The sequence below is a fragment of the Callithrix jacchus genome, chromosome 10 (genome assembly GCF_049354715.1).
Source record: "Callithrix jacchus isolate 240 chromosome 10, calJac240_pri, whole genome shotgun sequence".
NCBI classification, from domain to species: Eukaryota; Metazoa; Chordata; class Mammalia; order Primates; family Cebidae; genus Callithrix; species Callithrix jacchus.
The window spans coordinates 92,015,060-92,030,604 of NC_133511.1; the positions used below are offsets into that span (position 1 = coordinate 92,015,060).

At 34.9% G+C, this 15,545-nt stretch overlaps 1 protein-coding gene across 6 annotated transcripts in view; it reads left to right on the top strand.

Annotated features, from left to right (window-relative positions):
• ANO3 (anoctamin 3) overlaps nt 1-9,876 on the top strand; it is a 436,084-nt gene extending 426,208 nt beyond the window's left edge. For all 6 annotated transcript variants that reach the window (XM_054242186.2, XM_054242187.2, XM_078339269.1 and 3 more), the window contains 3 exons: nt 3,221-3,301; nt 3,464-3,569; nt 6,859-9,876. In XM_054242186.2, the coding sequence (XP_054098161.1) occupies nt 3,221-3,301; nt 3,464-3,569; nt 6,859-7,041 (370 nt within the window). In that variant the 3' untranslated portion in view covers nt 7,042-9,876. The remainder of the gene's footprint in view (nt 1-3,220; nt 3,302-3,463; nt 3,570-6,858) is intronic.
• Nucleotides 9,877-15,545: the final 5,669 nt, after the last annotated feature.

Consider the following 15,545-nt stretch of genomic DNA (forward strand, 5'->3'; position numbering starts at 1 on the left):
TCTCCATTTTAGTTTTGGAGCTCCCCACGGGCTCAGTCTGTGGACTTACTGTCTTCTGTATTTCTATTTATTTCCTTGGTCCTCTAATTCAATTTCATGGATTGATCTACTCTCATACCAGAATTCTAAACTTGAATATTCCACTGTCTACTTGGCATCTCCTCTTACATATCTAATAAACATCTAAAACTTTGCATGCCCAAATTTAAACTCCAAATTTCATCCAATCCTGCTTAACCTTCAGCCTTCCCCATCTCAGTTAATAGCAATTTCGTAATTATGGTAGCTCACACCACAATCCTTGGAATCAGCCTTGAATACTTTTTTTTTCCACACCCCACACAATCCACTGGAAAACATGTTGACCCTGCTTTATAAACATCCCCTTTTCATACCACTTCCACTGCCACCACCTAGCTCAAGGCAGTATCATCTCTCACCTGGATCCTTGATCCTTAAAATTTAAGTTCATTCATGTAATTCATGTGGTCCCAAAACAGTAGTGTCTTCTTACCTCACTGTAAGAGCCAAAATCCTCCTTAAGTTCATACAAAGTGAGCTTTTTCTCTGAACTCATTTTCCAACACTATTTCCCTCCCTCCCATTGTTGCTACCACTGCTACCCTCTCAAAGTCCCTGGTTCGTGGCAAGGACTCTGCTTTTTCTGCTTGAAACTGTCCATCCCCAGATACCCTCATGGCTGCCTCTCTCAATTCCTAACCTTTTCTTATGTTATCTTCTTAACGAAGTCTACCCTAAGGACTCTACATGAAATTTTAACCCCCTCATCCCAGCTTCCCTTAGCTTAATCTATTATGTTGTGAGGTAGTCAAAGGGTTACATTGCTTTCTTTAAGAACATCCAATTTTTCCCACGCCATTTGTTGAAAAGACAATTATTTCACCACAGGACTGCAGTACCCTTTTTGTCATAAATCAGGTGAATTTATGTTCGTGGATCTGTTTTTGAACTATCTCTTCTTTCCATTGGTCTTTTGCCTTTCCTTGTATGAAATCAGTGTCTTAATTACTGTAGCTTTACAGTGAGTCAGTGTTATGTGCTGTAATCTGTACATTTTCTTCTTCAACATTGACTTTGCGAATATAGATTCTTTACATTTACATATAAACTTTAGATTCAATTTACCAGTAACCATTTTTTTAAATGTAAAAGAATTGACATTTTAACCAATCCTTAAATATGCTGACTCCATTTATTTGTTCATTGGATTGTCTGAGACATGTGATTTGTTTTTAGATCCCAGTGTAGAGGTCCTATATGGCATTTTTAGATTTATGCCCAGATATTTGGTATTTGTAATGTCACTATAAATAGTATTTGTTTAAATTTTATTTTCTTTCATTTGCTGCTAACATATAGAAATAGTTACTTTTTCTATATTGACCTTGTATCTATCTGGTGACTTTGCTAAATTCACTTATTAGTTCAAATGGTTTTTAGACGATTTTCTTTTTCCTGTATACATAATTATGCCATGTGTGAATAAAATCATATTTATACATTGTTTCTTTATGCTAATTCCAGTTTTATCTTTTTCTTCTACTTGTGTAGACAAAGTTGAATAGAAATAGTGAGAAGAGAAATGTTTGTCTTCTCCCTGACTTCAGGAGGAAGGGTTTGACATATTTAGCATTTCACTGTTAAATATGACATTAGCTATATGTATTTATGTAGATATTCTTCATCAGATTAAGATCCTAACAGATCTTTGGTTTGTTGAATAGTTTATTATGTCTGCAGTTTTATAAAATGTTTATTTATTTATATGTTCTTAAGATTTTCTTTTTGTTCTGTTAATGTAGTGAGTTCCACTGAGCAATTTTTATATGATGGAAAAAAAACTTGCATTACAAGAATTAGCTCCACTTGGTCATGAGATTCATTTGTGGTCTATGGAAGATTTAAACTTACCTTTTTCTTTCTGTCCCCACTGCCTCAAAACTTTGAGAGGCTCTGTGTTAGTGGCAGGCCTCCTCCCTCCTGCCACAGGACTTGCAGAAAGCCTTTTTCTCTTAAGTGCTATGACACTCTGGAAGATTTCATTCTGCCTTTGGAAACCAAGTTCACTCCCACCCCCATCTTTCCAGGCAGCCCAAAAACTTAGCAAATATCCCATGAGAAAAACATCCAGGCATTTGGGGCTTCTGTACCTTCCAATCTGTCACCCCAGCCCCATGCAATTGGCAAAACTCATTGGTATCTGTTGCCCTTGGCACAGCCCCTTTGCCGTGCTGAGCCTAATTCTTAGTATTCACCCAGATTTGACAAATGAATGCCTCCAGGAAAGGAAAAGAATTGGTGATTGCCAATTTCTCGATAAAGGACTTTTCTCTCTCTGGAACATTTGTTCATAAAACTTGATTTTTGTTACCAGAGGAATGCTGACTTATTGGAAAAATTACCTCATTTTTACTTCCATAGCACCTATTGTATTTTAATATTCTGTACAATTTACTTGTTATGTTTAATTTGTGCTTATGTCTTTCCTCACCCACCCTGCTAGAATGTAAGCTACCCAAGGATAGAGGTTTTTGCCTGTTTTGCTCACTATTAAGTACCATTAAGAATTTTTCCAATGAATCATAGATCTTGAAGGAATATATATGTTGAATAAGTAAAAAATAAGCAATGTTGGCCTGGCGTGCTGGCTCATGCCTGTAATCCCAGTGCTTTGGGAGGCTGCGGCAGATGGATCACAAGGTCAGGAGCTGGAGACCAGCCTGGCCAACATGGTGAAACCCCGTCTCTACTAAAAATACAAAAAATTAGCTGAGCATGGTGGCGCAAGAAAGCGAGACTCTGTCTCCAAAAAAAAAAAAAAAAAGCAATGTTTATTAGCTAACTACTTATTAATAATTGAATAGTATTATGTGAATGCATATTTATAAAACATATTTTATAGTGTTTTAATGCCTAGAAAGTAATTAGCAAAATGTCAAGTGTGTAGTAACGTCTTAATGAACATAAACCAGATGAAAAGGCAAGATAGGAATTACTGGAAGAAATTGGCATGGCAGGAATCTGTCTCATTAAGGTACAATTATCAGAGTTAAGGAATGGAATAAAAGAGCTGAGTTGCTAAAATTTATCATTAGAATGAAAAGAATGATTATATTTATAAAATTCTGGTATTTGTAATAAAATAATTAGACTAGAAACGTGTGAATCTCTTGAGTCACATGATTTTTTTTCCTCCCAGTTGCTTGAAGGGATATGTCAACAATAGCCTATCCTTCTTTGACCTGAGTGAACTTGGTATGGGAAAATCCGGTTATTGCAGGTACTTGTAATAGTTATCTTTCCTGCTTGCTTTCAGCATTTCACCTACTCCCCTCTGCATGTTAATAAGCACATTTAAACTGTTATTTTGGCAAATCAAGAAAATTCGGGCCTCCACTCTTTGATCTCTATTTTTCATTCTGTTTGTTTCTGTGGATTTCAGGTACCGAGACTACAGAGGTCCCCCTTGGAGTTCCAAACCCTATGAGTTTACTTTACAATACTGGCATATCCTTGCTGCTAGATTGGCCTTCATTATTGTGTTTGAGGTAAGTCACAAGCTGAGATGAAAATTACTATAGATAAATGCTTTTCTAAATGATTTATCTGTTGTCTCTTTGAAATCAGTTTCTCACTGACTGCCATAAAAATACTTAAGTAGATCCCATAAAAGGCTTAAATACAATGAAAGCATTATAACAAGTACAGAAAAGCAAGAGCTGAATAATGTAAGAATGTATATTAATTTAAATACCAGGAAATCAGGGTTAAAAAAAAAAGCTACTGCAAGTTGAGTTGGAAACTTTTGAGCCTCCTAGTTTTGAGCCTTTTACTAACCAAGTTTAAAAATAAGAATGATTTTTATCATCTTAATAAAACAACCCATATTGATTCATTGGGGTAGAAAAAACTGAACAATCAATTCTAATGACAGTTTATCACTTACATATTTTTATAAGGGACACTGGGTGATTCAATAGATTGTGCTCGAGAATATTTAAAAATACAGAGATTTGAATCAGATCTATACAATAATATCAGATTGTAATCCAGTGAAGAAATTTGGCAGAAACTATTGTATTATTGACTTGTTTAGAATATAATTACTTCAATACAGTAAATAATTTAGCACTAGGATATATTGAGTATTTACTCTCTGAGGTAACCAATAAGGTCAATAAAAAGACTTTAAATGAATCTGTTTTATATGACCACACCAATTTATTGAGAGAAAAGGTAACTATGTCTAAGACTTTTGGAACAAATATTTTTAAAGGTAATATACCTCTCAACTGGTCTCCAAAAAGTACTTCAAATTTTGTAGTGAAATATCCTTCATCATTAAAATGAAATGCTTACCCCTAAAACACAATAAAAGTTTTTAAATCACTGGATTGGAAATACGCTGTAACTCTTACATCAGACACTTTTACTTCATCAGGAGACATACATATAGGCTCAAAGTCATTAAATCATAGAATTTTGGTCTTGGATGATACCCTTAGGGGTAAGCATTTCATTTTAATGATGAAGGATATTTCACTACAAAATTTGAAGTACTTTTTGGAGACCAGTTGAGAGTTATATTACCTTTAATTTTTATTTTTATTGCCCATGCTTCTGAGTTCTTACCCAAAAAAAATCTCTTCGCAGGTCTATGTCCTAAAGCATTTCCCCAGTGTTTTTCTTCTAGTGGTTTCATAGTTTCAGGTTCAACACTTGTCTTAATCCATTTTGATTTGACTTTTAAATATGGTAAGAGATAAGGGTCTCATTTCATTCTTTCACACATAGATATCCAATTTTCCCAGCACCATTTACTGAAGAGACTATCCTTTATTGCATTAAATATTTCCCCTTTGAGTGCCATTTAGAATGAGTTGAATAAACTTCATTCTTATAAAATAATTCTGCATTAAGTTCTAATTGTCAATGCTATTAAAATTATACTAAATTGGCCGGGCATGGTGGCTTACACCTGTAATCCCAGCACTTTGGGAGGCCAAGGCAGGCGGATCACCTGAGGTCAAGAGTTTGAGACCAGCCTGACCAACATGGAGAAACCCTGTCTCTACTAAAAGATTAGCTGGGTGTGGTGTTGCATGCCTATAATCCCACCTACTCCGGAGGCAGAGGCAGGAGAATTGCTTGAACCTAAAGGCAGAGGTTGTGGTAAACCAAGATGATGCCATTGCGCTCTAGCCTGGGCAACAAGAGTGAAACTCCATCTCAAAAAAAAATTATATGAAATTATTTTTCCTCAGGGACTGGAAGCATATCCCTCCTTACTAATTTAATTATAGGAAACGTTTTAAGTTTTATTCCTATACCCTTGAGGCACATTTCTGGATATTTCTGTGAATATCAAATAATTTTATCAAGAACAAACCTTTTGATCATCTGCTTTTATATGGAAAAACATGACCTGCCTTACTATGATCTACTCTGCAGTTAAAATTTCTTGGGACACATATAATTTATCTCAGCTAAAGTACATTGAATTCTTCTTTTCCACATAGACTATTATCTACTAAGAATCCATTAGGAATGTGTTATTTTCCCCAGATTTTGCTAACTCTATTAGTATCATTTTTTTTCCTTTCTGAGAAATTGAAAAATCTTCTCTTTTTCATAGGAAAAACAGGATGCATTTATAATAACAGGAGGTAATATTTAAGCAGGACTGACACTATACCAAGCAATCCTTGAGTCATATATATACACACACACACACATATGTATATTGTGTGTATGTATATGTGTGTGTGTGTGTGTGTGTGTGTACTGATGACAGCCTTTAAGAGGTACTATTATTATCACCATTTTAGGGATAAGACAGAGAATATAGGTGACTTGCCTGAGGCTAAACAACTAGTAAGTATAAGATTCAAACTCAAGCAGCCTCATTAAACATGTATACTTTTAACCACAGAAATACTGCCTTTGAGTTTTATTTCTGCTTTTTTTAAAATGCAATACTTTTGTCAATTCATTTTCAAAATGTATGCCAGGTGCTCCCACCTGTAATCCCAGCATTTTAGGAAGTCAAAGTGGCAGGATCTCTTAAGCCCAGGAGTCCGAGGTCAGTCCAGGCAATGTGGCAAGATCCTGTATCTACAAATATTTTTTTTATTATCTATCCAGATGTAGTGGCAGGCAGCTGCGTTTACAGTTACTTGGGAGTCTGAGGCAGGAGGATTGCTTAAGCCCAGGAGATGGAGGCTGCAGTGAGCTGTGTATATGCCACTACACTCCAGCCTGGGCATAAGAATGAGATGCTATCTCAAAGAAGTAATAATAAAATAAAAGTAAAATTTTTTATCATAGAATAATTATGTAATAAGGGTATAATATTTAAAGCACCTATAATGATATATGAACTTAACAGACATGAATAATGCATTTTCTGAGTTTGAGTTTAATGGTAGCATAACAGCAGACTGGATTCTCAGTGGTTTGCATGATATCTGTTATGATCTACTGGACATGGGTTTTCCCTGGATCTGATCTTTTTCATCCATGTATAACAATTCATGTCATGATAGTATTTCATAATATGTAAAGATTTTATGGGAATGAATTTAAGATTTGCTTGGTACATATAAAGTGATATCAACATATTGCAGCAAAAAGAGGAAGTAATTCCTTGTTTTGTCCTAACATATGAAGAAAGCAACAGTAGTGTTTTCAATATAATTTTGAAAATATTAATATTCTACATGGTATATACTAAGTTCTTATGCTTGACTCAAGGCAAATGCAATTGTTCATTGTACTGTTTTATGATTAGCATTTCAGAATCTTTGAAAACTGTACTTTTCACATTTAAATTTGCAGCACCTTGTTTTTGGGATTAAGTCATTCATCGCATACCTGATTCCAGATGTACCAAAGGGCCTACATGAACGAATACGACGGGAGAAGTATTTAGTTCAAGAAATGATGTATGAGGCTGAGCTGGAACACTTGCAGCAACAACGGAGAAAAAGCGGTCAGCCTGTTCACCATGAATGGCCTTAGTTGACACCTGTTACCCAGAAGGGGTGATAGCATTAATGGGAAGAAATAATGGCAACTTTGAATGCTACACGGAATCTAGGAGGAAGGCATACTTGGCAAACCACATATATAATATATTACTTGGAAATGTATCACAGCCATCTCTGAGATTTGAAATATCCAGGCTTGTAGGGACCTTAAAAAGGATTACACTGACATTGCAGAAAGCGAGGATGTAATTCTCAGAACCAGTCTCAGGGAGTTGTATGTTTGGAGACCTCTGCCTTCCATCAACTGCAGAGTAATGGGAAAGAGGGTGGTGAGGTTTTGAAAGACAGATTTCCATAAAAATGTTCACAAGCCAGACATGGCTTAAAGTATCATGCTGTCTTCAGTCACAAATTAATCTGACTTTGGAAAGTATGGTTGAGTTCAGATACTTGTAAGAAATAACTTAAACAAATTCTTGCCTTGGCTGCCAGAATGCCACATCCCTTCAGTTTACAGGTTGGTAGGAATTGCCCTTGTCTCTTGCCAAGATGATGGATCTGTGCCATAGGGGATTTATGCTGCTTTACATTGACTATGCAGTTGAAGAGTTGCACATCACCTTTAGTAATCAAACCAAAAATCTAAGATCCCAAAAAGAATAGCATACGTTGAAATAATATTCCATGGCATTGGCTACTTCAAGTCTGTTTTATCCCTGGTAGAGCCAGTTGCACTGCAATTTTTGTACTAAATGCCACTAAAGCCACATACTTATAAAATATGAATGGCTATTCTTATATAGTTTAGAACACAACTAATTCATACTTTACTGTGGAAGGCTGTTTTATAGTATATTTCATTTTTTCCTCTATGATTTATTACAACTCTCACAAAATATTAACTTGAAATGCTGTAAATACATTGATTTTCCTTGTCCCTTTGCACCTTGACAGTATGTAGTATCCGTTGTGGTTTATGTAGCTCTGACACCAGTTTTTGCAATTGTAATATGTTTATTCAGGAAAACTGAGGCCAGATGCTCTGCAACACTTATGCTTTTTCAACAATGTGCACTCTTACTCATGAACTAACGAAAACAATGCATGAATATAAATCTATATTATTTGTTAGAAAAAACCACTTTTTTGTGTTTTAGTTTCTTTTTTCATCACTGAAGGTAGTTTTATGTTATTATTTCTTTGATAGTTTGATCTGGTTTATTTTTGAAAACTCTCTAGAAACAAAGTCAAATTCACTGTAAAAGACATAATTTTGCTTTGTTGTGGAATTTCTATTTCAATGTCAACTCTGTATCTATGAGTATGTCTGTCCCACAGACAGATGAGGCAGGACTGATGGGGCACTCAAGAAGGTTCAGAGGAGGCATAAGCTATGGAGAGCAGAAAGGAAGAAAGAGAAGAGCTGAGGTAGGGGAATGTATGGTAGAAATTAAGACGTTTCCTTGCAAAACAAGGAAATCACACATATGCACACACACATGTTTATGGTTACTATGATATTATTATTTCTCCCATCAAGCAAAGCACCATTATTTCTAAAATTTAAAAGACCAGATCAAACACAATGGGAATAAAGCTACTATGTATAATATGCTAGTGTTTCTCTAGTAACATTATATTTCTCTTACTAGAAAACTGTTTTCTAAATATTAACACTGAAAATGTTTTGTTAGCTTTTCCTTCATTCTCTCCAGAAGAAAAGTGGATCGATGATAGTTGTTTAATTGTTTTTCTCAAGCATATTTACTTTCCTCCTTGTCCTCTAATTCTGAGCAAGGGGAAGGGCCTCAGACTCTGAAGTTCCCTCACATGCCCTTGTTATGTGAGACTCTTCCATTCAGATTCCAGAGAGGTTTTCATGCTTCTTCCTGCTTATTTATAGCAATCATAGCAACTGCTTCCACTAATTACAAAGGAGTTTTACACTCCTCCATTTTTGTAGCATCTGCATTTCTTTTTCTTTGTTAAGTAAATGTATACACATGCTTGAGTATAAATACTCTCTCTACCTAACGATAACATCAACCAACATCTTTTCTAAATTAGGGCCACAAGATAGCAACATTTGTCTAATAGTAGCATAAAGAATAATGATAGCTGTGTCCTTGAGAAGTATTTCCCTTCCATGTTTTTACATAGTCCCATTAGGGTTTAAAACCATATTAATCAACTAGAAAACAAAATATGAAAACAGAAAGATATTTTCATTTAAAAATTGTAACACATTGATTTATAAAATGCCTTCTCTGATACTTTTGAAACAGATGTGAAAAGTAGAAAAAGAAAAATTGTCTGAAATACTTATTTTGTGAAACAGTGCAATAGAATCTAGCTATGCCTTCATCATTGTTCACAGAAAATATTGACAGCCCCTTGCAATGTGTTAGTTTTAGATCACTCTGTTTTAGTTGGGAGAAATGTTTTATATCATGGTTTTTATATGAATACAAATTATTTGTCAAAGATTTATAGCACACACTATTCTCAGGAATTCTGTATTACATGAATGCTGCTTATATATTTTCATATTCTAACTTGTCTTTTTAAGCAAATAACTAATATATATGTGCATGCAGTCTGCCTTGACAAGTTGTTCCAAGCTGAAGAGTTTTTACTGTACAACGTGTGGAAAATCAACATAGATCATGGCTGAAATAGTTTGTATTTGTCCGAGTCTGTGCACGTATTTTTAGATAAAATGCTGCTGAGTGACTGCATGATGAGATACAACTTCCGAATGCTGCACATTCTTCCAAAATGATTCTTAGCACAATCTATTGTATGATGGAATGAACAGAACACTTTTTCACTCAATAAATTATCATTTAATATGATATTTTCCCTATAATTTGCATGTTAAATTTAATTCTGCTTGTTTTTAAAATATTAAATTGGAATTTGTTGAGTATGGGTAGGGGATGTTGTTCATTCTTTAATGCTACATGGCTAGTTTATTATTCTTGCAGGCCATTACCTTACTCTTAAAAAGGCTTGACTATCTTCTGATAAGATTATTGTTATCTTCAAGGTATTTGCACATTATAAAGTGTTTGTCGAAAATCACACCTAATGCTTTGTACTAAACACAGATGAGAGAGGAAGCTGGATTAGTTCTTGTGAGGGTTAATAATACTGCCATCACATATATGCCCTTTCCCTTCTTCACACTTATGCTGGCTCTGTAAATCACCATCAAAATCTCTTTGGGACCGATTTTAGCATAGATACAGTGCATGCTAAGGAAGGAGGACATGCAGCAACACCATAGCCGACTATCAGAAAGAGGCTACCTATTTGCCCATTGATTTTTTTGACCTGATGGTCAAAATGGAAAATCCAGGTGGCCTGCAAAGTTGCTTAACTGATATGGCTTGATTGACTAGCCTGTCAACTGGGGGCACATTAACCTAAGCCCAGGTTCTGTGTGTTGTGTGTGGGTGTGCACACACACACCTGCATCTTATCTTTCTCTATAAGAATCAGTGAGCACTTACTATCTTTGAAATATGCCCGACTCAGTCCTACTATGGTGACCAGATATTTCTACTCCATGACCCCCGAAAGCGTGGTATTAAAATGGGCTCTGGGTAAGTTCTAGGTTTCGTCCAGGAAATCAGTTAACATCTTACCTCATTCCTGCTCCTATTAGTGGCTCAGAGAGAACCTTTTAGGAGTGGCCTGAACAACTCAGTTTCTGATGAAAAGCCAAGCATTTCCCTACAGGCACTTCTATTACAAATGGAATATGACAACAATACATAGTCCGAAGGAAATATTAATTGGGCTTTAGCTTGAATCATTGATCAGCCCAGGCTTCTGCTAGCTAGGATTGATATCTTTGTAATGGTGATAAGTTACCTTCAATTGAATTTGCCATCTGGCTTCATCTGAAAAACCACACCCGTGAGCACATTTGATGGCTTTCTTTTTTCTAGAGAACACAAATATTATAGCCACTGCATCCTAGCCATATCCACATTAAGTTATCTTTTTTAGGAAAGTAAAATGAAACAAACATTGATAGAAAAACGTTGCATATTTAGGACCAGTTCCAATATCTGGCACCATCAAAGTCTACCCTCAAAGAGAAACCTGCAAGTTAATCCACTGCTTTATGATTGTATCAGTGTGTACTTCTGGAAAACTCTCTCTAGAGAAAGCCTCTTTTACATACAGCCAGTCCAAGATGGAAGTCTTGATTATACCAGATAGTCAGTTATGTGAGCTCTGCTTTACATCTTTCTCTAAGAAGGAAAGAAATGAGATTTTCTGGCATAGATCTACACTGACTTCCTCAGGGTGTTTTTTTTTTTTTTTCATCTTAATTCTTTTTGTGTGGAAAAAGCAATGTCTCTTCCCTTTTTGTTTTTCAAAAGGGAAGAGACATTTTCTTATATTATTAGTTGAAACACAGAACTTTATGAGATCTATTTAGATACTCCCCCAAAACTAATTGCCATGTAGGTGGCTAGCCCCATGTGCTACTCAAGCTGCCTCAGTACCATTATCATTATTTTGAATTGCATGTTAATACATGAAATTCAACCCTTCCCATAAACTCGTCAGGTGAAATTAAATATCTTTCCAACAAGTAATATGAACAGACTTTTCTACTGATCTTTACTCAGCGTATTTTTCTCTCTCTGGTGAGAAAAGAGAAATTGAGCGGCAGAAAAACTGGATAATAAAGATAATTGTGGAAGCAATGTTTTGAAGACAATAACGGCGATTTGGAGACTTTCTACCCATGCAAAAATGTCTACTTACTAGATTCTACTTCAGTTTCTGCTGTGCACATACCCTGCCTTCTTTCGGGCTGAAAAACCACAATGTAGTTCATCTGTTAACACTGAGAAGAAATTAAGGTTTTTTGTTCCCTTGTCTGCGTTATGATTTATGAAGCTAAATCTAGTAAGCTCAGATTTTGGTGAAAAGCCTAATCAAAGAATAAACATCCTCATTTTCATTTCATTTTTAGTGTTGTAGATGAAAATACACTTAGAAGGATATGTAATTTTATCTTCCTAATATATATGTCCATTGACCTGTATGTTATTTTTCAAGTAGGAAAGAGCTGCTGGAATTCTATAATTGAAAAGGGAATTTGGGGATGGACAGAAGAGACAGAGAGGATTTCTCCAACCTTTATTATTCTCAATAGGAGAAATTATGTTGCAACCATACAGTTATCCAGATGATTATAAATACTGATTTTATTGTTCCTTTCACTCCCTACAGTTCCCCTGCAAATCTTAAAAAATATATATACTGTGTATTGCTATCAATAAACATTCCTTCCAAATTCTTAAATTCTAAAGCTAGTTTAAGGAAGCTTTGCTCTGTTGAGATAGACTGAATCAATTTTTAAGAAGGTGACCTATTAGCATTCTTTAGAGTAGGTAACATAAAGGTATACAAACCTGTATCAAGTATATTCCAAATCAGTCAATAATGTTACTTACAAATTGAGCCTGCTTAGATTATACTATACTGTAAATAAGTGATTTGAGGGTTGCTCACTTATTTTTTATATGGCAATTACATTAGGACATTAAATAAATAATTATGTAAAACTACTCTTAGCCTTTTAAATGTGTCAAAAGCAGATTCTGTAATAAGGATGAGGTGTTCTGAACACCTGTGCACACACTGGCTTTAGCAACTTAGGACATAAATGAATTGTTTCTGGAAATCCCTGAGGATAAGGTCCACAAAAGATATCACCATGATTTATTGCTTTTCTTGATATATAGCAAACTACTTTTTTAAGTTATAAACCCCTTTTGATGTTTATTTCTGTGTGTATGTGTGCGGGTGTGCCCTAGCCTGTGGGCAAACTAAATATTACAGGCATTATCCAAAACATCAAAAAGGAAGTCATGTTATATAATATGAATAATCTTTTCTTGGCATATGCTTACTTGGTCACCTGGTAGACCTGCCTTAATCTATAAGGTTTTAACCTTATAAAACCTCTATAAATCTTTATCAAATGTTTATAAAAATATTTTAGAATAGATGATTATCTTCCATTCTACTCCTAACCCTGTAAAAAATATTCACATTGATAAGTCCAGAACACTTAAATCAGAACTTCATTTTCAAAGATTATTTAAATAATTATTTACAAATTACTTATCTATATTTGTTTATGGGTATTTTTTCTAACTTTAACTAGTTGTATAACCAGCATTAGGTTTAGATGTATTCTAGGACTATACAATTAAAAAGCTGTATGAGATTTTGAAAATACAAAAACATCACATTAATTGTCCGTCTGATATACTGGAATATCATTATCAATGAACATCTCGCTCCACAGGGTAAGATTAGTTTTCTGATTTGTGATGACAGCCTGACACTTCAAGTAAGGTTGTGATTAAGAAGTTAAATACTTTTGAGCTTAACTCTGTCTTCTGAAGATGGCTAATATTTGAAACACCAAAGTATAATATTGGAAAACTGGGCTTGTAAATGTTTACTATTCATATAGGTATTTGCAATCCACATTGATTTACACAGGAGATTAACTGATGAATAAACTAAGATTTTAAAAGCCTTTCCCCAAATTACCTAGAATTCTGTCAGAACTTGTTTTTAAACCTAAGTCATTTGACTCCAGTTCCTCACCTCAATCATAAGCTGTTGTAGTTATTATTCCAAGTGATGACAAAGAGAATGTCAGTCAACAAAATGAATTCATTCAGAATGAGTGAAAGAAGCATTGAGGTAATTCTGTTCCATTTTTACCAATATCTGTGGTTGTGCTTTAAAGGTACAGTGGTGGGTATCAAGCCTGGCTCATTTTAGGCCCCTCTAAACCTTATCATTTCCAGTGCCATCTATTGAGAATATCTCTGGTCATGCTGTGACAAAAACAGTCAAGTTTAACCCTCTTTCATGGTATGGATTGAACTTACCACTGGACTGTGTTTGTACTGCACCAGTGGCCTTGGCATGACTCTGGGCTGCCGTTCTTAGGGAGAGCCTGAGAGGATTAGATTCACTAGCTGAATCTATTGACTCTGCACTTCATAGTTCCCTTCTGCTTCACCACACAACAAACATGGTTTTCATACACTGTGAAGACAGTTTCCTGTAGATTCCCATCTGCTTTCCACCTGAAACCCTAGATTTATGCATGTTTGTTCAATTAAGAAGAATGGGGGGGAGTCTCTACATTGACCTCTAAAATCTCTTGAAATGTCATCTCCTAATGCTATAAATTTCATCACATAAGACAAGGCAGAGATATTTTTATAATAATAGTTGCATCTTCCAGATGTATGGCATTTTGATAACACTCCAGGTAAGAGAATTAGGGACTGTAAAAGAACAAACATCCTTAAAACTTTCTCAGAAAGGTACTGATCTAGTGAAATGTCTTTAGGAAAATTTGTGAGTAAAATGAAAAACTGCATGGTATATTTTGCTTTTACGCTCATAATCCTTATGTATTCCAAATCATATTTACCTACATATGTATCACATGTATGTATGTATGTACACACATATATAATGCCTACCATTAATTTATTCCCATCCTCAGAATTACTATTTTTTTCTTGTATTCTTTTTTCCCTCTCTCCCTTTTTTCTTTCCTTTCTCTCTCTCTCTGTCTCTGTCTTTCTCTCTCCCTTTCTTTCTTTCTCTCTTCTTTCCCTAAGATATTTATAAAGCCATTTAAGTTTGACTCAGATTTCAATATTCCCAAAATATATATATTCTAATTAATAAGAGTGTCACAAATCATTTGGAAAACAATTGCACCTCTCAATTTGCAAATTTTTAGATCAACAGCTTAATTAGCCTTGCCAGACTTCAAAAAAAATGTTTCTAGAAATTCTGTTCCTTCTCATTTTCAGATATTTTTCCAAATGTGCCCCTTTTTGACTCTTATCCTCTTTTTCCAAATGTATTTTTTTCTCATTGCTCTTCTAAACTGCAGCCCTGTACCTTCTTTCTCTGTCTCCATTCTCCTTTTCTATTTGAGTGGAGGGAGAGAAGGCAGGGATTGGGCTCTGTTTGATAAACTTCAGTTCGTTTGTTTGAATTCCTCCATTGATTTGTCTGTCTTTCTATCTTCTCTAATAATAAATATTGGTAATTTTTTTTGTATTGCATGCTTCTTTCAAGGCTTTCTTTTTTGAGAAATATTTAAAACAAACTTTGGAGCTCCTTATTCTTGTCTATTTGGACCATTTCTTCTTACTTTGCTAACACACTGTTTCTAGGCCTTTTGCTCTTATCTGGCCACCAAAATAAATATCTGACACCTGCCCTAATATAGGTGACTCTCAGATACAGCTTTGTTTCTTATTATCTGTCCTCTGACTTAGCCCCTGTGAGGCAGTGGTTCTTTCTTTTACCTTTACAGAATTTCAATTATTCGCTTCTTCAAAAAAGTCTTTCACTGCTCCTTCATTTGTCAACTCATCTTTTAATTGGTAATATGCTCATTCTCAAGAACTTTAAAAATTATTTTCTAGAAACCAACTATGAAGTTCTCCACTT